The 26,308-nt window shown below is 36.9% G+C and overlaps 1 protein-coding gene across 6 annotated transcripts in view; it reads right to left on the bottom strand.

Moving 5' to 3' along the window:
• The window catches only part of LRMDA (leucine rich melanocyte differentiation associated), a 640,335-nt gene that overhangs the window by 271,343 nt on the left and 342,684 nt on the right, over positions 1-26,308 (bottom strand). Inside the window, exon 3 of one of the 6 annotated variants that reach the window (XM_088168941.1) lies at positions 25,504-25,617. The exons of the other annotated variants lie outside the window; for them this stretch is intronic. Coding sequence (XP_088025067.1) covers positions 25,504-25,538 — 35 coding nt within the window. The 5' untranslated portion in view covers positions 25,539-25,617. The remainder of the gene's footprint in view (positions 1-25,503; positions 25,618-26,308) is intronic. 6 annotated transcript variants of the gene reach the window in all.

Here is a 26,308-nt window from a genome sequence, read left to right on the forward strand (position 1 = left end):
TCATTTCAGTTTGACAAACCTAGTTTAGCAAATTCCCCTTAAATACTCTTTATTATATAAATAGTGGATTATTTCCAAACCTCACATTTCAATGTATGACTTTGACTTGCCAAAAGAGTTCAGAGAAGGCCACCTCCTTGTCAGCACCACAGAGCCTTATGGGATGTTAATAGGTCCTTTGTGAAAAAACACTGCTTGGGCTCTGGTCAGTGTCAGCATCAAAATACACATTGTTCCTGAGTTATGTTATGCAAATATAATACTCTTATCATGAGAATCAGCAAATGGTTGGCAACTGGCAAGGAGAAGAAAGCGCACATCCAAAACTGCTGCAGGGGAGGCATAAAACAAAATGACAAGCCATGAAGTGGGACAAAAGGCCTTGGAACACTAGAGGGAGTTGCCTATTGAAACAGTCTTTCTTTCACAACCCTGGGCTGAACACAAGGGTACTAGTTTCATAGATAGGCAGAGAAAATTGTGCGCAAATCTCCTTACACCTGTCTGGTTTTGATAATTTTTGCCATGTAATGTTATTAGCTGCTCAGTTAAAAAGGAGCCATGTTACACAGGGGGTTGCTTATAATTGCTGTTTTCATGTCATCAGAGCAGTGTGCACTTGGTGATTTAATCACCTAAATTCAGGGTCCAGGGAGATGGGAGGGGTTGCCGCAGTACAGAGAGAGGGTGTAGCCATTAATATAAATTTTAAGCCATAAGTTGTTTTGCTATTCATAGAATTTTTTTTCATCTTAAACAGAAGAAAAAAACAGCATCAAAACAAAAATGTCAAAGAGATAAAAAAGGAAAAAATGAGTTTGTTATCATTCAGTGTTACTACCTACTAAATTCTATGCAACAATCTCTACCATCATAATATATTAGGAAATATTGCCCGGCAGTTGTACTCCAAGGTGTAAAAGTTTTAAGTACAATCCACACAATTGGTTTTACGGTACAAACTTCAGCAAGTCCCATAACTTTCATGAGCCTCCATTTCCCATCTGCAGGTGGGGGATAAGGAAGAATTGCAATTGTAAATTGATACTGAGAAAGCATTTTTGAGAATCTGAGACAGAAATCAGTACAAAATACTCTTCATTTTTATTTTTAATGAGGTTAAGCAATTAACATTAATGTACTCCAAGTATTTCCTTATGAGCCCATTACAAAAGAGGAGTGGAATGCTTACATATACACAGCATAGGAAGAAGTGCAGAAGCAACCCAAGAGATGAGAATAAAAATAGGGAAATCCCCTAAGAAAGAGGACCAGTGAGAAATTAAATCTGCACTGTTTTCTTATAGGTCACAGCGTAAAAAAATGTCTCCCCATATTAGTATAGTAAAACAAGCACACAATCTGAGCACAACAATGCAGCTAGCACTGAAGGGCTTGCGGCAAGCAGTTGTTTCCCTTACTTTCAAAAGGCTAATAAACATCACTGAGGTGGATTGCAGGTTGCTTGTCCCTGCTCTAATGTCATGAAAGCTGCCCATTATCTCACCCACAGGTACCGTCTCAGTTACCTCATTGCAGGGCTCACACTCTGCTCCCACAGGAGAGCAAGTGTTGCCAAGAGATTTCCACTGCAATTTTCAAAGTCACATCAAACCGACAAAACATCACAACGTATTCAGTGCCGCCTCATTCAAACAGAAAAAACTTTAAGTTTCCACTGTAATTAACCCTATCCTCGTTAAGATAATTATGATCAAGCTCCCTGTCACAGCTAATATCACAGCATCGTTGCCTATGGCTCACGCTTTGCCCTCATTAGCTTACAAAAACACTGCACTAAACAGGAAACTGATTCCCTCTGCAAAACGACTTAAGATGTTCTGTAAGTAGACAGTAAATAATCCTTTAGAATAAAGGTCTCAGAAATGTCATTTTATCCAAGTCCTTTGGCTAATCAGTATGATTTCTTCCAGCTTTCTTTTCCATAATTCATTCATGGTTTATAACAAAGTTTTAATCATAAAGGAATGTCATGACAGAGATTTTTTTTTTCTTAAATGTATGTGTATGCATGGTAATTGTCAACTACACTATTTCATGTGATCCCTCTGGCCTGACAGGGATTTGGTTACAATGAAAGTACAGAGCAACTCTTCATTTTGGTAATATTTGACAATGAAAACATGAGATCTTATAAATGAAAAAAAGCAGAAGCCTTGCAAGCAATAGACAAAACTTGGTACTCTGCAGTTGTCCTTGTTCAGAAAAACAAGCTGCTCAGAAGCATATGCTACAAAAGAAGAGTTCCTCGCATTTTATCCCACCCCTTCATTAATAAGACAGCTGCCTCATATCTAATTGACTTTTTCCTCCTGTTTAACAGGAAAAGAGAGAGCAGTTAACAATATGCAAATGAGAGAGTTTGGGTTTAGCCTTGAAATTGATTTGCACTTTGTTGACAAGAGATAGCCATTAGCAGAACTTAAAGATGGAGCTGTTACAAAACAAGAGCTTTTTAAAATACCTTGTCCTTGCCTTTAATATTTTAATTGATTACAGGAGAGCAGAATCAACATGAGAACCTTGGTACTAGACAATTTCAGTATTTAAATAGAAATGCAAATTCTATTTCTCCAGCACCTGCCAGCCAAGGAGAACAAAACATTTTTTTGCAAAACATTAATGAATTACTTTTCAAAAACCTGCTGAGTTTAAAATTCCATTTTGTAGTAAAGCAGAGAGAGGTTAAGTGACTAGCAGAAGGTGACCTCCAGCAATTTTCTGAGATAAGAAATAACACCCAGAACTCCTGACTTCTAGTTCTATGACTTAACTTCACCAAAGCAAAACAAAGCACAATAAAAAAATGTGTGTGTGTGTATATATATATATATATATATAAATCAGGTGGATAAAATATGAGTAAAGCATCAAAAAATGGCCTCTATAGTATTCAAGAATAAAGGATTTTTTTTGCTAATGTGCTTATTAATTTAATAGTTTCCTGCATGATAACAGAACCAAAAAGAAAACAGAATGAAGTATTTAGTGGACATCTCAAACATGATTTCTGGACCAAGATAGAACACATGAACATACAACAGAAAAAAAAAAAAAAAGCACGCCAGTGACAGTAAAGAACCTCCAAGATCCAAAATTTATAAAGCAAGAAACACTTTGTTTCGTCCAATATCAGAAGACATGTTTGTATTTTGCAGGCTATCTAGAGATAGCATTTTGCATCACTTCCATCTTTCTGTTGGTAGATGGAAAATATCTGGAAGCAACTATTAGGGTAAAACTTGAGGCACAGCTGTGAATATGATCAGCAAAAGAGAAATTAAAATAAATGAACAAGCATCATCATTAAATACCTGTAAAAAAGAGATCTCCATTAAAAAGATTATACTTTTGTTATGAATTGGACCTCCAATAAGTTTTGGAATCTTTTTAAATAAAGGTAATACTTGACTTCCAGATAGACTAGAAAATAAATATAATTTCCTTGATTTTCCCCTTTTCTTATACACTGAAGCATACAAGTCTATGTGAGACACTGTATTACCAATAAAGAAGGGTGAAAACATCTTTCACAATAATTGTAAACCAAAGCTATGTAAGCACATCAAAATGTTGGGGATTCACAAAAACTCAGAATCTTCATCAGTTCTTTTATAGTCTTGTTCTAGGTCTTACACAGTAAATTCCATTGCTTAAAAAAAGCCCAAACTTCTAAACCCTTAGAAGCCACCACCCACCCCAAAACCTCAAAGAAAACTGAAAAATAGAGTCAATAAACAGACAGACAAAAAGAGATGAGGTCTCCTGAATCCTAGATGTTAAATTCACAACATTTCACAAACATTCCTACCAATTATAAAACAGAAATGCAGATATTTCTTGAGAGAGGGATTTTGCTAACAAGCAGCAGTTCCTCAAATGATGGTATTGCCTGAAAAGCAATAATGCACATTCATCTCATCCATCTAAAGAAGCCCAGTTACTTATAACTCCTTACAGGCAGCAAGAAAAGATGGGCATTCCCAGAAGGTGAATCAGACCTTCAGGTGAGCCTCAGTGAAGCACATCTGTTTGGGAAGGATGAACAGAGCCTATTTGTCAGAAATATTGCAATGAAATTAAAAGAAATTGCAATATTAAGGTAAAAAACTGGAAGAGCTGTGTCTGGCAGGAGTGGATTATTTACCTGGTGAAATACCCCAACTACAAATCCCAGTTACAGCTTTCAGGGGCTCACAAAAAACAGTCAACCATTCAGTTGTGCAACCACCATTCTCTCACACCAAGACTCTACTAAAATTTTAAAAAAACAAGTCACAAACAGCAACAACCACCAAAACACAAAAAACAGTCAATCAAACAACCAAACCAACCAAGCAAAAGAGATAAATTAGCAACCAGACTGATTGTGGTGGGATTCAATTCCTTTTCTAATGAATCTCTTAAAGTCTCAGATTTCACTATGTGTTTTTAATGCACCTCTACTCAAGAGAATATCCCATTAATACAGCTCAAACTTTATCCTTCATGTTAGGCTGCTTTTTCCTTAAGTTTTTACGTTACATCTTTAGGATTAAACATGCTAAGATTTTATATTATATTATTGTTACAATTTTGTTTAAATTTAAATAAAATGACAGCCCACTATAGCCTGTGGGAAGGCAGTTTTCACATAAGCCATATAAAATATTTCAAAATAATACAAAATTGATCAGAAAATGAGTTCTTAGTCATCTAGTCATCAAACAAGACTCATATACGTAAATACAGTTTGCAAAACAGTGCAAAAAATTACCAAGCAGAGAGAAAGTGACTGTATATATTCATAGCTTATCAAAGGGCATTTTGGAAAAAAATACCACTAACGGCTCAATTATGCATCAGTTCCTTAAAATTCCCAAGTACAGACTTTAACATCCTTTTGCTAAAAATTATTAGAAGTGTTTGATGAAGAATAGCAATGAGTTAAGAGAAAAACTTGGATGCAAGACTCTTGCTTTGTTTTTTCTCCCCAGTCTTAACATGGAAATCAATCCTAATAAAACAAATGGCATTAAGAACACAAAAAACAAAACAAAAAACAAACAAAACAAACCAAAAAAAAAACAAAACCAAAAAAACCACCAGACAACCACTGCCATTTCCTGAACTAGAAAGAATTCAATGAAGTATTAGTGATTAAAAACAGCAAAAGAACATGCCATGATTTACAAAATATAACCCTACCTGTTTAAAAAAAAAGAGCAAACAAACAAAAAAAAAACCCACAAAGAGCTAAAATTCTGTAATGTGTTTATTCTTAAAAGCTGCTCTCAGCTCCATGTGCCAAGTGAAGAACCTATTTATAAACCCCCTAAAAACCAGTATTATAATGGAAATATGAGCAAATTCAAGTGCAAAGGCAGTGCCATAATGAAAGCTTTACTGTATCTTGGATCAATCTGTCACTCTGCAATTCAGATAGTAACTTAACTCCCCTTTTTCCACAGAGAGCGGGGGAGTAGAATGAGTAGAGTAAAGCCCATTTTGACTACCAGAGTTCAGTGGGAAGGGGGAAAAGAAAAGTAATTTTTCTCCCATCTTCCACAACAACCAAGGCTGAGGATTGACAAGCAAATTGACGCACTGCACAGAGGGCAAAAGATAAATGTTTGATGAATTGGCCATTGCTGGAGGAGTGATGGGCTTCATATGTGCATAATGGACTAGCTGCCGTTCAATTCAGATTGCCTGCCAAGATAAGAAACCATAATGAATGGACCAAGCACAGCCTGTGCCATAAGAATGTATAATCTGACTAGTTTTAATAAACTTAATAAAAAAGATGAAGCAGAGAGAGGCAAGGGGACTGGCCTTTGTGACCAGCTATAAGAGGTGAGAACGACTAATAGACTGCTCAAGCATGATAGCAGAGAATTGTTAATGGACATAATACTGAATCCCTCGATGTTAAAAAATGTCTTTAGAACAAGTTAAAGACAGAGATCTACACAGGTGCATACCTCAGACACTTTAGTACTTGTTAATCAGCATATGACTGCCATTTATTTATTATTTCCTCCTGCTATGTACCCTGCTTTGTCTCCACTCCCCCCTTTATCCCCTGTGCATGGTACCTTAGTCTGTACCCAGATCCACACCATACACCAACAGTTCCTCAGAATCAAAATAACTCTATAATGATAACAAGACAGAACTCAGGCTCAATTTCCTACAGAAAGGTTTTGGCCACATAACTACATCACTAACCTTCACTGTCAATGGGAAAACATCTTTTACCATCATAAGTGTTCACACTTGCTATAACTTTGTTTTTGCAAGCTATGCTTCCACCAAAGATGAGAAATTTGACAGTACAGTTACCAAACCCTTTCCAGCACATACAAGACTCTTGCCAGCAATAACCATTTTGGTCTGGGATTTGTTGTTTTGGATACTGTTCCCCATCTGTACCCATAATCTCTAAATTCCGACCTTATTCAGCCCATCAGCACAACGAAAAGACATTAAAAACCAAACAAAACTCTCAGAATATTTTACTGTGTATGGGTATATAACAGTCTGGTAATCATCACCACTTTCATGCTGAGTAGTAAATACACACAGGGCCATTTTTGCTTTTCTTTTCTCGTTATTTAGCCACATGAATAACAATGTCTCTCTTTCTGAAGTTTACCAGACATTAAGTCCTGAATCTATGGAAATGCTAAAAGAGCCAACAAGAGAAAAACCAGCTCTGACTTTTAAAGCAGTGGGATTATACCAACATCTATTTTTCTTAAGAATCAAAGGGTGAGAACACTCCCTTTTGTGTCCATATAACACACGGTTCTAGGCCAGGCAGAACTGTTTTATTCTTTAGGTAGGAAAAAAAAAAAAAAAGATTGCAGAAAGATTCTCTTGATTGAAGAAAGCTAAAACAAGCATTGTCCAGAATAACAGCATTGTTATGTCTGTTTGTTCTCTTGCTTTTGCTTTTTTCCCTCTGATGATGAAAAATAAAGAAACAAAATGGTCTGCTTGGGTAAGTGTTGCGATTACCACCCCCTTGATGTCAGTTGTGTAGCCCGTGTCATAATTTAAACAGAAATTATTATATGCAAGACAGGCATCTGGTATTTCAGTATAAATTTTATCCAACTGCAAAAGGAAAGTAACTCATTATCGAGCAGCTCAGAAGGCTCACACTACTGAAGGAAATAAAGTTTTATGACAAGAGGATCTCTCCTCTCTCTCCCTGTGAGTGAGAAAGTGAGTGCAAGAATAAGACAGAAAGGGAAGGCTCAGGAGTGCTGGGTGAATTATAGACTGCCTCTCAAGATTCACAGCTCTTCGTGGTAGGAGGTTAATATTCTCACATGTCATTAGGTCTGCTGGCTCTACTGATGGCTCATTGAATCAGGCAGCAAATTATTTCCTCATGCTGCAGAGGACACCACACTTCAAAGGGAAGGAGCCAGGGTCAAGACGGCTCTCCAGTTCGATTAATGAGTTGGGATCAGCAGAGGTTGCCTGTAGGTAAGAATGTGACTGAAGCTTTTGACAAAGCTGACTTTTTGAACAGGACTTGACCCAGGCCCCTTACTCCCCTCCCCACCAAATCTTATTTCCAACATTTGCCTCCGACTGACCTGCTCAGGCCTGTTGGGATAGTTTTGACCTCCTCAGTCTTTGTTACCAGACACAGGAGCTGTCTGCTATATTTGATGTGTCTCTCCCCAAAGGCCACATCAGCTTATCCAGGCTCATCAGAATACTTCAGAACAGTACAGCAAAATAAGATAGAGAAGATTCATTTCAGATTTCTAATTTTTTTCATGAAATTTGTTGAGAAGGGGGAAGAAGGAGAAGACAACTAAAAGATATTTCCACATTCAGTAATATTAGGAAAGATTTCTCAATGCTGCTAAATGCAGTTAAGAAAAACGCAAAGATTATTAGAAGCAAATTACTTATTCTACTCAAATTATGGAAAACCAGAAAATGCACTGCTTAGATGATTTTGCTGACTGAGAATATTCCTACCAAATAATGCATTATATAGAATATTCCTCTTAAAAGTTTTTATTATTATTGCCATAGTAGCAAGAGATTAGAAACAATTAAAACTTAATGGCCACTGCATTCATCTCTTTCTGAATACTCAGTCTGATTTCTCTGAAATACTTGAATGCATATTTAAATAGATTTAATAAAGTACGGAAATGAGATTAATTGCTTTAAAGTTTTGGGGGTTTTCTTTTTAAAAAGATCTACTTAAACTGCACCCTTTCTCAAACAAATTTGAGTAACTGAATCAACATGTAAACTACTGTTGGTGAGCTTCCAAAAATCACATATCTTTCGATGACTGAAATAAGAGTTTTCTCAATTATACCAAAAAATTGTTCACACATGCTTCTCATTTGTAATATAGTTAAAAATTTTGTTTGAGAATAATTTACACATTTATGTTTCTGGAGCAAAGGATCTAGGTTTTTCTTCCATATTTCTTTTAATCACAATACAGCCTTTAATATCCACTTTCATTTTGCTCACCAGTGTCCTTAATGTGCAAGCCCTCGGTGCCTTAAAAAGGTAACTTTAGGTACTTCAGTAACAATTTACAAAATTTAACTTTTGGTGTATAGTTTGAAAATCTGTGATGTCTAAGTGCAAGGCAAATTTTCACCTTTACTCTTCTGCACTCAAACCCCTATTTGTAACAGATTTCCTTACTATAACACACATTTAAGTCCCAAAAGCCAGCAAACAGATTATTAGACCTATAAAACTTAGGGTAAAAGCATACAAGCTCTATGCATGACTGAGCCAATTAAGTAGAACTGGTATCCTTTCAAGGAGACTACCTTGTGCTAGACAGCAAATCTTCCACATGGATGTGCTTTACTCTAAAGTGCAAGTACACACAAGCAAGAGACAGCTTTTTCTTTTGCTTATGCCTGCACAATATCCAGTGAATTGTACATTATGCAAGTGGAAGTTTGCAGCACCAGAAAAGCTGTTAGAGGGGAAACACTTTTTTAATGGGCTTGTTTAAACAAAGTAACTGTGTTACTGGGTCTGTCATCAGTGTTAACATAATATCCTGTTTCATCTGTTTCTGGAAAGCCAGCAGCATACCACAGATCATCTGAGAAGGGTGTGCTTGTGTCTTGTATAACAATTAGCAGGAAGGTATGAATGCCACAGAGAAGGACAAGTCCAGCTGGAGTGGGATGCAAGTGGCCAGTTGGACACTGCCAGGGAGAAAGAAGAAATAGTTGTGTTCAGAGAAAGGAGGAGCTGCTCCAATGATAGAAAACAGAGAATCACCAACAGTTTCCAAACATGATCATCAAAGTTTCTGGTTTCTGACAGCACTAAATCAGAAGTGATGGTGGGACTGAGAAGATTAATTGCCAAGACACCTGGACCTGAAGGGGAACCTGCTGGAATTCAAGCCAGGAATCTTAGAGAAGACGGATTCAACAAGGGGAAAGGTGATCTGCTAAGTATATGCAAAGACCAAGTTTTGCATTTGTCCTTGTTTCCATTCATAAAATGATAAGCTCTCAGTTAAGTCTTACCAAATAGAGCTTTGTTTCACTTTCAGGCATATGTGGTGTTTCAAGGGAATGTAGTACCCGTTACCTCTCAAGACGTAAAAAAAAAATCTAAATAAAAACAAAAAGAAGTCCTATACCTAACTCAAGATGATTTAGAAGGTCCAGCTGCAATGAGTGCTGCTTTATACCAACTTGGATATAGTCCACCTGGGAAACTGTCAGGGCTATTATAGAGTTTGGGAAGGAACTTGTAAACTCATAAATCACTCTCCTAAAGAGCAGAAAGCAAGGAAACACCCCATGGCTTTTGGGAATCGTTACCACACACTACACTCAGTCAAGCACTTTTGCATGATAACTGCTCAGTACTAATTGTTTTAACAACTTTTTTTGTGTTACTGGGCCTTATGGCAAGCCCACAAAAATTTTGATATGTAAATTCTAATTCAGAGATAAGCATGTTCTTATGTCTTTTTGATTTTCAAAATACTTCCATATAATCTGTTCATTCAAGGTGTCTGGTCAAATTGGGGGGTTTTGCATTTCAATTAAAGTCTTGCAACCTGCATTAAAATTGATTACATAAGTAACTGCTTGCATAAGGAAACAATACATGCATGGTCAAAACAAAGAAAATTATTAGTTTACTGCAATGTTCATTGTGGCTATTCTTCCCCTTGCTCATACTACAGAAAACAATGAGTGATACTAACTCGTTGTAAGCAATGGAAGCATAGAGTATTTATAAAAGCAAAAAAATTTGCTCAAAACAAGAGTTCAGACTCTAAAACTATGAAGATTATCACATTGAAATGTGAGTAAATAAAATTCCCAGAAATGTACATGGTAGACAACAAATACATTTCTTTCAATTCATACATGATATAAAACCAAGAAAAGAAGGGAAATACGCATAACAAAAAATGCTGTATAGTGCCCTTCCATCAGTGTCCTCTATTCCTACATCTCAAGTATAGTTAAAATTGAACACTGGCAGTAAAAGATAGCAGCTAGCAATCTTACAGCCCAAGAAGATGGACTCTAGAATCTATGACAGGCTTTTTTTATGTTGATTCCCCTCTCTTCAATTCCTAAAATTAATGAGATTGTCTACAACATGACTGGGAAATTAGAGTTCAGCATAAATCCCACCTTTGAAAATCCAGCAACTGCGGATTTGATAGTCTAGGGATGAAAACGATGTTGATGAATAATTGCCAAAACACAGATTGTATCAATACACTCTTAGTTGGTCACCATGTCCATATATATTCAAAGGTTCTTCACACCAAAAAAAAAATCCAAGAGGTCCCAGAATCATGTTAAAGGGATTGGCCCAATCTCCTGGAGAAACAGAAAACCACCTTGGATGCTTCTGAGCAGCCTCACAAGGACAGTCACCTGCCATGATGGAGATGGAGCAATCTGACAGGAAAGAACCACTTCCCAAAAAAAATCAGGCTACTGTTACTCCCCAGCATTGCTCTGGAGAAAAGCTCAGGTCTCAGCCCAGGTGTTTTTCCATGGCCTAGGATGAGATTCAATGCAAGCTCCTCCTTTAAGCACGCTTAAAGGCAATAGACACTCCACAGATTCCTAATTCCAACAGATTAGGAAAAGGCAGGCAAAAGGAAGACAACATTGAACTCTGACACGTGGGTTTTCATGGAATCATGCATACACTAATGCTGGAAAAGACCTCCAAGACCACCAAGTCCTACCTTTGAAAAGGTTGCTTCATGCTTTCCTGCCAATACAAACAAAACCTACCAAGGGACCAAAAGACTTCCATCAAAACAATCTGTTTTAAAATAAACACTGCTTTCTATCACGTCAGCATAAAACCATACACCGTAAGAACCTGATGCTGAAGTAATTTAACATAATTTAAGTGTTTTAAAAATCAGTATTATGCTTAATAAAGTATATAATTCGAAGTTCATTTCAGGCCTTAATTGCTGAATGAATAAATTTAAAGTTTTAATTGAGAATAGAGGCCTGACTATTGGTGTTGCCACTGCCTCCAAATTTTTAGTCCAATTACCTGTGAAGACAAAACCACAACGGGCTGCAATTTACCATACTTGAATCCACAGAGCATAAGTAATATAACCTTTAGTAAAAGTGCAATTATTAAAAAAACCCAACAACTCAACTCCTACCAGTTCATTGTGTATAGATAACACCTGACTTCATAAACTGAATTATTAACCCAAAGTCATTTCAAGAGGCATCCACCTCCCTCTCAACACAAGGGCTGGGCCTGGCTGTGTAGAAGTGCTGGAAATTCCTGGACATAAATCTATCCATTTCATGCCTACATTGCAGCCATCAGCCTCTGCCATATGCTCACTCTTTTGTCCATAGTGGAATTTGATGACAATTAGATTTCTGAGGGGCACATAATCTGCTCAAGCCACCAAAAAAAAAAAGAGAAAAAAAAAAAGAGTAATTTACCTCACACATGTGAACCCACATGGAGTGTTTTGAAAGAAAACAGAAGTGAAATATCACAGCAAGCACGGCCATAAAATATTCTTCACTGACGCAATCAGGCAGTTTGTTAAGAAAAAAAACAACAAAGCAAACAAACAAAAAACCCAAACAAACTCAAACCAAATAACAAATAAGTAAAAAATAAAGAGAGAAGGCACTACTGGATTCCCGAATGCCGCCACAGTGGCCACCAGTGACCCGCTGGCAGCCCCTCCCTGTTTGCAGGGACCACATCAAAGCACCTTTGCTGCCTCCTGGCCTTCTACAGAGCAGCTTCAGCCACTGAGGGGGAAAAAAAAAAGCTAAGTAAAGGCTTGGACTTAAAACATTAAAAGAAATAAATTGAGAGGATTTTGTCTGGAAACCTTGTCTTGTCCTTACTGAAGGCTAAAATAAACTTAATTTTTGTTAAAATTAAAGCAAAAATTAAATCATCTTATTATGTAATTGGAACTAGGCCTCAGGCACTAGCAGTAAAGAAGGGATTAAGGCCTCCACCACCTGGGTTGTCATTCTCATGGGCCCCATTACCACCCCCTTATTCGTTTTTATAGCCAACAGATTAAAATGCGAGCGTCGCAATCTTTGATCTTTCACTTGCTGACACAAATCCTTTCAAGCCTCCAACGTTTTCTGCTGAGGTAATTAGTACTAATTAAAAGGTTTCCAACAGCCTTTGCTCTACTTTTTCCCTCCAAAGAAATTGCTTTTACAAGTGCCTTCCATCTTTGAAATGTATGCATCGTTCACTTTCTTCTTTATCTGACTCCCAGAGATCAAGTAGATTAGTGACTCCATTATTCCCCAAGACAAAGCCAAACAACAGGTTTTTACTATCTTCCTGACCTGTTGAGGTGCAGGGTTTATATTCAGAAACAAGTGCCTCTGCTAGTATTAAAAGACAGTCCAATTATGCATTAACAGACACAATGCGGGGTTTCTACATTTAAGAATGGACATCATTTAAAGATGTATTTTCTCAGAAGAGAGAGAGGCAACCGCTCACTAATCAAACTGACAAGTTGTAAGACTAATAACTGGTCTTCCTTTGTTTTCTTTTTGTGTGTTTGTGTATCAGGCAAGATGCAAACAATTTCTTTTTCTTCCCCCCCTCCCTCAACCTTTCCTCTCCTTTCCACCTTCTTCCCAAATTGTAATGATTTATATACATTTGTTACTTTAAACTTTTTTTTTTTTTTTTTTTTTTAATTAAGTACCACCCTGAAAGATTCTGAAAGCCCAGAAAGTCCTGTCTGAAAAAGTTTTGGTTACTATAATTGAGTAATATGTCCTGCTGCAGACAAACTGATGGCTAGAAATATAATTATGGACATTAAACCACTTTTTTTATTGTGCATCTAATGTACTAATGAAATTCCAGGACTAAAAAAAATTAAAAGCAGCAGCAAAAAAAGGAACAATACTTTGCATTGAGAAAGAGCTGTGTTTTGAATTTACAGGTTTTCAAATGATTGTTCAATCGACATGGGCTCTATATGGATCATTTTTCTTTATGAAAACCTGGAAGCTTTATGCCTGCTGTGATAAAAATAAATTACACTTCATGCAGCAAAAGTGCTATTCAAAAAAGAGGACAGTTCTCAGGCTCTTAAAGTTCTCACTTCCTATTGAAAATGACAGCAGCTCTCTCTCATGCTGTAGTATCTCTGGCACAATAGATCAGAAATCATACACAGAGCCACAAGATGCTATGTAACTTATCATTACACACACAGGGGTCTATTCTCCTCTCAGGGCTCCTGCTGGCACCGAGGGGGGCTGCACGTGCACGTCAAGGACAGAAACAAACCCACACTGCATCCACTTTTCTAACCACAGCTACGTTAGAAAAGTTTTAAATAGCCAGAAAGAAAAGTCAATAAATTGTCTCCTAATCATGCCAGTTCTTCTACTTTCTTTTCACAACTATTCTACTATAGTAGTAATTTCTTTTTGTGTAACTTTCCTCAAGAGGATTTAAAAGCACTACAATCTCATCAGTTCAGCTATATTATGCCCCTGTGAAGTAAGTTTTATCTGACGTATCTTGCCCAAGGTTATATGGAAATTACATGACAGGGCCAGGAACTGCACTTTTCAGTATCCTGGTAGTTCCCTGTTTTAACCAGCAGGCCATACTCCTCCTCTATGCATGCACAATAACCAACAGCTCTACAAGCAGGAGCCATTGCTATTCAGTGAGGAAAAGGTTTGGATTAGCCATTGGATTAGCCATTCCACTGAAAAATGGGGTTTTCACAAACACAAACCTCAAATCATTTTTATGGATTTAAAATGTTAAATGAAGAAAGCAAAACCAAAACAATAGTCTGTGAATCACCTAAAGAAATAGCTTTAGTCTTTTTGCCTTGTTAGGGCATGGCCACCATTGCCTTAAAATGTCAGGCAACCCCTGCAAAACCAGCATGAGTTTAGGGCACACCACACCTCAGCTCTCAGTACACACAACAGATCATGTGCAGTAGAACAGATGATGTGGAACTGGGCAACTGTGTAAGCCCTGCAAACACACATTAACACTCCCTCCTCTGACAGAGCAGCCTTTAGAAATAGCACAGCTTTTTCTACACTCAACATAACATATCTTGGGTAGAGGCTTTTATGTTTACCAAATGTTAAATTGTCAGATTTCAATGAAATCTGGAATTACGAATTCTGAATTTTTTTAAGAATTGGAATCTGGGACCAGAGCATGGAGAAAAACAGAATCTAATGGAAAAAGAGAATATGTGTGTATCTTTCCATATCCAAGATCATCATTTAACATCATTAAAGAGAACATGATATTAATGTAACATAATAGAAGCAATCTGCCATATTCTCACCTATTACTAAAATAGCATGTGACTTTAAGGCAAAATCAACATTAACAACACACTTTCTGAAGAGTCTTTGGGTCTTTCATCTTTTGCAATCTGAACTATACGAGGAAAGAAATTTTACTAAAAACCAGACACACAGAAACCCTAAACAGTTTGAAGGGAAAAGGCAGCTCCAGGGAAGAGGTCTATATGGAAAGGAGGTGCCTGACATGTAGAATCTATTAGCAAATATCTTTCATTTTATCAGAGCCGTTCTCACGGACAAAGCTGAATTATCCCACAATGGAGAAATTAATTAGGCTTGCTTCGAAATTATAAACTCCCAATTTATTATGTTTCTTCTTTCATTTGACATTTTCTTGTTTATTCCTACTTTTGCACATACAAACTGCTTTCATATTCAGAGATATTTTCTTTAAAATTAACAGCCAAAAATGTCTCATGAACAAAAAATTAGAGACAAAACTTTAGGGAAAAGAAAATCCATAATCGTGAAGCTCACAATAAAATTACATGCTGGCAGCACAGTAGACAAAGTTAACACACGTATTATAGCAAAAGTAGGAAAACGAGTGTCATGTTTAATGCTTCAGAGACTGCACAAATGAAGCCATCTCAATATTTACTAAGGAAATCAAAAAGTAAAATGGAAAAATAGGGTTTTTTGGTGAGCAAAATTTGCTTGACTATATTACGTTTTAGATATCTTGGGATCTAAAGCAGTCCTTGGTTATCAGAACAGGAGAGAAAAGGGACACAAAAGTCCATATCTTCCCTAGGTATTCAGCTGTGGCTCTTTCCAGACTGCAAACAGTTGCTGTTGCCTCAGGGTTTCATTATTCATCTACTATGGGATGCAGGGACTACGAGCAGTTGGCCTTTTAACATGTAGGAGGAAGGGAGGGAAAACTCTCCCATGCAAGGGATATCAGACCAGTTTGGGGTACTTACATTATATCTTTAATATTTATTGAGGTGGGGGGTGAAGGGGGAATATATTATATATACTATACCATCTTTTCCCTCCTTCCCCAACCCCAAAGGGTAAAAAAATGCATCAATAACCTTCAAATCTGCCCTGCTCTCTCAGTAGACTGTGCATGCATTGAAAAACCTGTAAAGAAACATTTCAATTTGAAGTTTCCAAGAGGTAATTATAAACAAGAGAAAGAGAAAAATATTTTTGAAATTATGAAAAATACCCTGACAGTGACTCCCTTAGACTCACATTTAGCCCTTGAAAAATATTCTGCCAAAGGGTGCATTTTGACAGGGAAAAGATGAAGAGTGGAGAGAAGAGGCAGCAGTCTGTCATAATTGATGACACCGCAATGCAAGCTGAAGTCAAGACTGAATATTTACAAAATTCATTCAGGGTGAGGTTTTTAAAAGGGGGGAAAAATCCAGCAGACACAGATGGACCCAACCTTTTGAAAACATAGTAGGACTACAACAGACAGTGTGATACAGTCAACATAATCACATCACACATACTAAAAATTCAAGGATCATTTTCATAATTCAGGGTGAAATGAGATTCAATACAAAGAAATATTTTTTTTCGGTAGAGAGCTGTGTGTCTTTGTTTGGATATATGATTTCTTAATTAATTTTAGAATTACAGTACTGAGCTGAGTCCCTTTGGCCATAACAAGACCAATGTTATCAATTTTCACCCCAAATTATTAGTTTAAGCTGACCTCAGACCACCAATTTGCAATGTTACAGTGTAATATAATTAAGGCAATCTGAACCTAGAGAGCCACATTCTTATGTTCCTGTCCTTTGTTTTTACTGTTTGACCTCACCTCCTCCTCCCTTCAGCTACACCCCTCATGCAGTCCCATGGTTAAGCAGTTTAGGGATATGATCCAGTTAAAATTGAGCTGGAAGGGAAGGCAGGAAGTAGAAGGAGCTAAACTGCCCCAAGTTGTAACTGAGGACTAATTGGTTGATAAAGTGAACATATTTTTTGTAGTCCTGGTCCAGCTGCCAGGGAGGAAGTTCTTTCCAAGCAAATTCAGCTGGCAGCTTGCCATCATCAAAGCAGAAGACAGGTTCAAAGCCAGTTGGAGACTACACTTGCCCAATGATTAGCAATGAACTGTCCGAGGTCAGGGCAGAGGTGCATCAGCAAAACAAAGCAATTCTGTTCCCTGTTCCACAGGGATCCTGGAGCTCATCTTCAAGAGTTGTCACTCCAGCACTTTTCACCAGTGCTGACTTCACACTTCCTTTAAACAAATATGACCAATACTACTCCCAAAGGAAATGCACTGGATCTATCTTGCTACCACCAACACCAGTCAAGCCTAGATGCCTGAGAGGTAACAAGCCATCTCAATGTGAAACATCCAGCACGTGTAAAATGGATAGGAATTTCAAAGACTACAAGAGTAGACAAAGTTAGGACTAGTATTACACAGGCATAAAAAATTATGCCATGAAATATACTTATGCAGAAAGCATTAAAAATTCACCATTTAAGAATGTAGCTATTCTCCATATTTACTATGTGTGCTAACTACATGACAAATTGAGAGTCCTCTATATTTATATACAATGGACAAAGCTTGTTTAAATAAAATTAAAAATTTTAAAGTTATTTAATCTAATCCTCCCATCACCAACAAACCTTCCCCCAAAGTTCAATTTCCCATATCACAAAACTGTAGAATCTTTTTTTGCCACAAACGGTAAATCTAAACTGTCTGGTAAAAAAACCACTTTGCAAGTTCTTCCTACTCATTTCAAAAAGAAAAAGCAGGTACAAATATATAACAATAAGGCACAGAAATGGACATGAAATATGTGCTTTCTAGTCCTGGGAGCCATACAATTTTTGCCAAGGCTGCTCACGAGAAAGCCCAGTCCTCCTGATCTGCTTTGTGTTCCTGATACTTCCATTAATCCAGCCTACTCCAAAACACCTACAAGTTTTAAGCAGATGGAGCTGTTGCAAAGCATCCATCCAGGCCATTAAATTGCTTAGAACTACTATAGTGCACCTCCAAAAACTATACAGGGAACCACCCCTTCCATTTCACCAAAAAAAATCCTAAACACATGCAAATACTGTTTTCTCACCTGACAGAAAAGGCATATTACCCTGAGAAGAGAAACCATATTTTCAGGTTTTCCAAACACTTCTAAACGAAGAAAGAAGAATAAACTAGCCTTAAACTACAAGATTATATTCCAAATTTTGTAGGGAGAACAGCATGAATGATTTTTTTTTCACCATTCAAAAGAATGACAACAGCCTGGATTAAAGCTAAAGGAAGGGTTTCTGCTAAGCATTTCATTTAAATCTCGTTTGCAGGTATCTAAGATACGATATTACTTCCCCCGCCCCCATTTCAAAATGGAACATACGTAAAAATAAATTAGGAATATGTCATTATTTTTTCAATTCTCTAGTTTCTTAGCACCAATATTTTAATGATCATACTATCTAATAAATTAGGTGGAGCAGTATGAAATGTTTCATTATTTCCCTACTCATCTTTGTATCCCATTTTTATTGTTGTCCAAAATACAAATTCACCTAGATCCAAGACTGCGTGTGTATTATTTAAGAGAAATTTTTAAAATAAGATAATTTTCAACTATTTATGCATAGCGGTGGTCTTAAAAATGACAAATGATGTGTCAAATTTTTTTAGAAGATTTCACAGTAAGGACAAGAATTTTAATTTAAAGAATAAGCAAACAAGAACATACAGAACTGCCAAATCCATAAAATAAATGCTACAGCCAATACTAAGATACACACGAATTCTATAATAAGAATCTTTGTATGCTCTTTTTGTTTAAAGTTCTTATGACAGACACATAAGAAGAAAATATTGCAAAGGCACGATATTCATATAAAAACATTGCAGTAACTATATTTGAGCCAGAAAAAGCAGCTTGTAAGATTTTCAGCCCCAGAATAGAATTATTCTCAGGGTGAAACCAGTATGATTGTGTGAGAGGTTTGCTTTTAATTGCATGCACTACCATAAACTTGCTCTAGATCCTGACTAATAGGCATTTTATACCATTTCAGTTATTTGAATTTTACTGTCAATTACTTTCAGTTCTAAAAGGATTTTCTTTAATCCATTATTCTTGATCAAGATAATGATTTTTCAGAATTCTAACATCTTAGCATCACACTATATTGACCACCTTAGAAAACAGAGTGCCAGGTGTTTTTCCAGACACAGTTTATTTGTATTCCATAACTAAACCAAAGTATTCACAGTGCCACACACAGAGACGAGACTCTGCTCACTAGTTCCAGGTAGAGCCTCCTTAGTGAATCACCAAGAGGGGCAGATATCACCTAGCAGATTGCAGAGGAAATAGTCATGAATTACACTTTCATATTATCCTTGAAGAAGAATCGTAGTAAAACATATTTATTCAGTGCTTTAAGACAGCTTCAAATGATCTGATGCAACAGACATTTTCTTGTGAAAAATCAAAAAGGATGAGATAATGCGTTTCAAGGTCAATCGAAGCAAGGGTGCATCAGGAAAAAAAGTGTGTTTAAACCACAGCAGATTTAACAGCTTAACCAATAAAGCTACTCTAGCCTTCAGTCAATGGAAATCAAAACAATGATTTCAAACTATTTTATTCAATCTGCAGGCAGGATTACTAGGTGATAAAGCTTTTTCCTTCTTTACTAAAGAAGTATTTCTCCCATTTTTAAGATTTCTTTCAGTAAATTATGCACTCCTTTCAGGACTACAGCCACAAGGACACAGACATTCTTTAAAGTTCGTAGCTTTCTGTTCCTGTATTTATTACCACAGAGCTCAAATATTGACATGTATGCTCACTGGAGATCTGAAAATGCAAGGAATTTTATTACATTTAGTAAAACTCATTTTTAAATCTCCATCAAGCCCCTCTGAGTATATAAACGGCACTTTTATTTTTCCTTCCTCGAATGATGCCATTTGCTAACATAAGCAGAACAAATGTAGGTGACCCAAAATACAATAAATTTCTACATTCAGATTCTTTATGAGCATTGAGGCTTTTCCTTAATAACCTGAAAAGTACTTATGTGTAATTGTAAAAATCACAATCATTTAGAAGTTTTTCTTTCTTTTCTATCCCGTTCTTCCCCTCTATTCAGAAATATACTGATTTTCTGAAGTCCAGGAATTCTTTAAAACAATATTTCAGGTTTTAATAGCAATTAGCATATTAAATATCAGTGTACAAGGGGAGTGTACAAAGCGATTCCATAGTAAATTAGTCTGAAAATTGTCCTAATTGTTATGCCAGATGACGTCCTCTACATTTTGTCTTGGGAGAAAAAGATCTTTCTGTCTAAATGCCATTATGTGTCATCCTAGCTGAGCCTCCTGCCTAGCAGGGACATTGAAGTTGTACAGCAGGAGCCGCTTCTCAGGCTTTAAGAACTACAGTAAATCTTCAAACAATTTATCCAAACAAAGGCCAGTGTGTGGAGAGAAAAATACACGGGAAGCAGATGAATAAGCAACATCAATTATGGGGGGGTTGACCTTTCTGCCCCACACCATGGCACAGATTTCACACCAAATCGCAGCAGATTGAAGTTGACATGCCTGGAGTGAAAACACTGGTCCTCACAATGTTGCAACTCTACATTCACAGAGCTGTAGTAAGGAGAGGAGGAAGAAAATGAAGAGAAGGGGAGGGGTGTGTGAATGAAAAATCACATATAATGGGCCTGGGTTTATTTTACAGAGAACAAAATGGCTCAATTTGAGCACTTAGACTGTCAAAATTGGCTAGTGTGAGATACGAGAGGTTCATCCAAGGGGACACTTGAATCAGGTGCCTTCAGTGATAGAACCTAGAAGAAGGATTGGGAGAATAAAGGCTGTTTGTAAAAACTTGTTAATGTTGTTAGAGATTATATTATTTCACATTAAAAAAACCCAAACATATATATATATACACACACATAGCAATTTTTGTACATAGTCTCAGCAGCCAAGGTTTGCCTTCAATTAAAATTAAAGTCACCAGTTTTTACAGTAGCAAAAAATACTGTCTCATGCAGCATTATTTTGGCCCACCATAAAACCAAATTAGCCTACAGTTATACCTACATTTGGAAAGATTCCCACTCCACCCAAGGAAAATGTTGCCTTTACTTCCAAGGAAACGCCAGACTAAGTAATGTGAACTTTGAAACCACCTCAATTAAAATTCAGGTTTGGACCTTTAGAACAGTCAAGTTAAAGATTTCTTTTTCTAGATTGGCCATAGACAGATGATTATTAAATATTTATAAGTCTTTGAAAAGGATTGAGTGCTCTTGCTTTGTTTATTGTGTGGAGCTCCTCCTCCCCCTTCTTTCCCCCACTCCTTCTTTGAGGGATCTATGAGTGATCATTTTATTTGAATGCTTCACCAGTTGGTTTGTGCAAAGACAGATCAGTCAACTCTGTGCAGGCCATTTCACATCAATGGAATCTCTTAACACTGTTGCAATAGTAGCTTAAAGTTTAATATGCAATCAGATCAACAGCTTTTGTCTCATTCCACAGGACATTAATATACAAACTGCTACTATTTCATGATGATGGTAACTAAACACCACCAGTTCTGGTTCAGACTGAACAGATTAAAAATAGATAAGCTCACAATAACATTTACATTGATCCTAACCTTAGATACTGTCATTAAAAAATTCTCAACCAATTAATCCACCAGCAAATTTTGCTGTTTAACTGTGAAGTCTAGGTTTAAAGAGACTGTCAGACATCCGAAATGTAAACAAGTGTTTCTTAATGCTGATAGCGTGCTGAATTTGATTTTTCAGCTTGGGCACAAGTTTCACCACTGTCAAAAAGAAAAGCTACCACCTTTTCCCCAGGTATCACATCTGTAACACTCTTTCCAAAACTACTCAGACCTTAGACTTCATTCCATTTGGATGAAAAAGAACTGTGAAGGAAAAGTCACAGCATATGGAAATACAACACTGTGCTTTCCCAGAAGTCTATGACTAATTTCAGAACCATCCAATGAAATCCCATACTACTGCAGGTTTTAGATTCTGTGCTGCTACTAGGAGAACCCATATTTTCCTCTTAAATCAACATCTTTCCTTAAAGTACTCTCCTATTTTAAATATATCACATAATACAATGAAAGGATTAATTGAGAGCACAGTAGCACAACTGGGAGCTTTACACTCCAGAACAACACTGCTACAGAGTTAAGACACAGACATTTCCATAAACTTTAACAGACTATCGAGCTGGCAATACATATCTCATGATTTCTAAATACAGCTATATTGCAAATTATTGGATTAGATTCCACAACAGCTAATCCCTAGAACTTCTCAAGAACTGTTGTTCAACCCTGCAAGCACGGGATGAACTCTTCGAGTGAGACTGACCAAAGGGCTTCCCTCCCATAAGCGTCAGAGGTGACCTGGAGAGCACTCTAACTAGAATTTACAGGTTTCAGCTACAGGAGAGACAAGTTTCAAATTCTGAGCACAAAAATAAAGTTCACATCTGTGTTCTGATCTCTAACTGGTTTCCTTAAGTCCAGAACAGCTGCATCTTCATTAGGACAGAGTTTTTTGATTTTGGCTGTAGGCAGTTTTTTGGAGGGTAAAACTTATTTGAGGGAGAGGTTTTCATCTTCTTTATGTCAGCTGCTGAAACTACATTCTCTCTTTGCCTTTGAGCATAGTTAGGTAAGAGTCTGATTACTCTACTTGTTATGAATCTTGGAAAGGACTCCAGGTAATTCTTCACAACAGGTCTGCATCCCTTTTGTTTCTTTGCTATCAATTCCACATATTGGGGCAGCAGGTCTGCTGGTTGGCTGATATATTAAACCACCCAAGTTTTCTGAAGTCTGCCATGGTGACAAGCATCTCAAAACACATTGGAGCTCTCTGGCCATTGCAAGCATATCGTGAACCAAGGAGCTTAAGTCTCAAATTGTAACTTATAGCCCACAGTCACCAGGTCAGCCTTTCACAATTACAATGTAAACAGGACAAGACTAATCATCAGGAAAGACAAATTAAGGCAGACACCTTGTGCAAGATCAATCCTTGTTAGCCAGCCATCCAGCCAGAGGCACGTTGGACAGTAGCTCTAAGAAATCCTATGGAAAAAGTGCTGATGAGTGCTCACTGGCAAAAATGAAACTCAGGGAAAACAACGAAGAAAGGAGGACGTGAGTACTCAATCAAACACTCAGAATTAGCCAATTCTCTTGTAAAGCCAATTGCCTAATCCACCTCTAATAAAAGCATAATATTTTAAGAGCGAAAAATACTAGAATTGCTACATGTGTCATGCCCTTAAAAAAGGTCAGAAAATTCTGGTATGCACAGCAATCAGAATTGAGCCAGTTCACAGGACTTAAGAGAAAACTTCCAAAGCAGGAAAGCAGCTGCAACAAATATATAACAGTGTTCAAGCCTTTGGCCTTTAATATTGTCCTATGTCACCTGATCAGATATAACTGAAGAGTTGGGGTTAGTTTTTGTTTCAGGCAGAGTTTATGCCCTTTACCTTTCCTATTACTCCAGACTGTGCTAGGAAAAATGAAAAGGTTCTGCATAGCCTGTGTGAATTACTCTTCTCTCTATTAGTTCTGTAAATAAAATAGGGTCAACTAGACTATTTTAGATAGACAGTGCACCAGTATATTCATATAAATATAAATACATCCACAGAGAATATAAATACACAAGAACATGTTCGTTTGTACATGCACATATTAATATTTGCCTTACACAGAGAAGCTACGTAGGTTTGGCAAACCAGACTCTTTTAGCAACATCTATAGTCCATTATTTTAAAAGTTACTAGTTATTTGACAGAACTAATACTTATGCAAGGCATAGTAGTAGAAACTGTCTTCATTTCTAAGATTTCACACATTCCCTAATTAATTCAAGGGGACTTACAGTTTTAGATAACATTCTTCCTTTTATCACCTGCCATCTAGCAGTTGGTATAATGTCAACACTTACATTTTTTTTCCAACTGAAATCATTTTTAAAACATTTTTATCCTAAAATGTTCTCCTCGATTTTTCAAAAATTATCTTAAAGATAAGAGATTTCTTTCCATTTCAGTCCCACAACAACGAGAATGTCAGCACAGCTTTTTTGACAGACAAATTATTGAATCAAAGAAAGAATATGCCATTAAGCCCACAGGTTAGGAAGTGTCAGGAATGGTTTAAAGAGATATCCCATTTATCTTCAAAACATGCACGGAATGTCACTAATGTGTGTTTATCATGTATAATCAGACAAAGAAAATATCGAAATAAAGTACTCCTGCATACAATAGAAGTCTCCTTCCATCTCTCAAGATATCAGTGCTATTCAAATAGAATAATAATGATGAAACCTCCTTTCTTGAAAATGGAAATCAAGTGAAATGTAGATAGAAATGATTTTTTTGTAGTTGATGTACGTTTCTAAAGTGCATTAACAGGAAATCCAGAACTTTTTAGGTCAATTATATTGTCAGTATTGTCAATGCCACTGAAATGAATACCTAAGCAGTGCATATTCTTGCTGGAACAGGGTTAGAGAAGAAATCCTGTATTCAATTACTTGGAGAACAGGAGCTGCAGGCACATTCTTAAATGCTTGCTTTGTTTCAATCTTATTTTTATTTTTAATAAGTCAAAAGGCATCCAGGAAACATATAATTATATATGTTTTAAAATCCACAGTCTCCAATGTTTTCCTTTTTAATTTTTGTTTTTTCTTATGGCATACATTTTTTAAAACCTGTTTTTCGTAGCCAAGTGCATCACGAAACACTATGTCACAGCTTTCATAATCAATTTTCCAAGACATGATGTGACAGGTCCACAGAGTTAACTAATATATAGGCTTAGTATAAGAATAGTAGGCAAAGGTTTTTTTAAACATCTGAGAGGTATTCGAAATAAAAATGGTGATGACATATTGATGGGATAGGAGGTTTTGCCAGGTGAGATGAATAAATGCATCAGGTGTACCCTTTGGAACATGCTATTATTCTTATGAAAAAAATTTTAAGCAAAAAGTATTCCTGCAGATTTCCAAGCTACAATCCCAGCAGGAGACAAAACAGGCACCTGATCTTTCCATCATTCTCAATGCTGTATTTGTGAACAATTTTTGTTTAATGTGAAATTTTAAGAGCCCATATAGAAGGCAAAGTGTTTTATGAGTGTCAAAAAATAGGAGTCGGTTATGTAAAACATCACAAACTGAAAAAACCCAAACGCTTGGCATCCTCCACATACAGAAAAAAAGAAGTCTTGTAAGAAATCCAAAAAGGAAGAAGCAAGAGGTCTCTCAAAAAACTCACAATACTCTTGTGCCACCCTCCCACCTGTACCTTATGTCCTTTTATTTAGGGAGCCACAAGCAGCTCAGCAGCTTCACCCACTGACCAGCAGTTTCTGCCACCACAGGGCTCTCTCTCAAGTCAGGGTCTCCATGCTTTCTACTGCAGCCCTGAGATCAACAAAGCCCTGGCAAGAAGCACAATCTTTAGCTGTACAGCCACATTTCTACTCCCCCTTGACAAATGCCCCAGTATCCGGGTCCCCAGCTGTCACACAATTAAAAGTGCATGCACGTCACAGTCACTTACATGATCTCGTGGTCTAGAGCCTTCTCTATCATCATTCAAAGAACAGAAAACCCTCAAGCAGAAAGGATGTTCCCCAGAAGATAAAGAGGAGATTCAGAGGCAGAGAAAGCCTGTCTAAAAGAGTAACAACAGAAAGGGCAATCAAAACTTATGAGAATGACAGTAAAAAACTCAGCAACTAAGAGACAGCAAGAGATAAAGACAAAGCAAAGGTGGACAAGGAAAGGGAGCACAATAAAGCACTATTAAGATATGTTTCATACTGTCTGCTGGGGTTTACACCTTGAAGAAGGCACTTGCCACAGATGTATTTTTATGCCTTGAGAAGTTAAAACACTGCACTTGAGCAAGAATTCAGTGAGAAACCCCCAGATGCCTTCTCTTACAACAACTGTTACATGTTCACCTGGGTATTTAGGCATATTTTGGAATAGTATTCAGCTTTTGATACTAGGAATACTAGTTAAGGATTTAAAATTTTTTTAAAGTTTACCACTACAATTCTTTCCCTCTCGTTTCCGCTTAGCTCATAGAGTGAAAGGAAAAATAGCACAGGAGAAAAAAACAATGACCATGTAAAAGTTTGTGTGTGTTTGGGAGGAATTTGCAGTAATATTGCCAGGCTGGGTTATTTCTCAATAGAGAATTTTAAATGGTTCTTAATTTCATCGCGGTTTTTTTTTCCAGATATAACTCTGAAAATTCCTTTGGTTAAAACCTAGCAAAAATGTTCTTTTAAAGAGCTCAAAAAATACCCTGTTTTCCCAAGACTTAAAAGACTGATTTATTTTCCTCTCAGAACCAT

This window comes from Sturnus vulgaris, chromosome 8 (genome assembly GCF_052056855.1).
Source record: "Sturnus vulgaris isolate bStuVul1 chromosome 8, bStuVul1.hap1, whole genome shotgun sequence".
Taxonomy (NCBI): Eukaryota; Metazoa; Chordata; class Aves; order Passeriformes; family Sturnidae; genus Sturnus; species Sturnus vulgaris.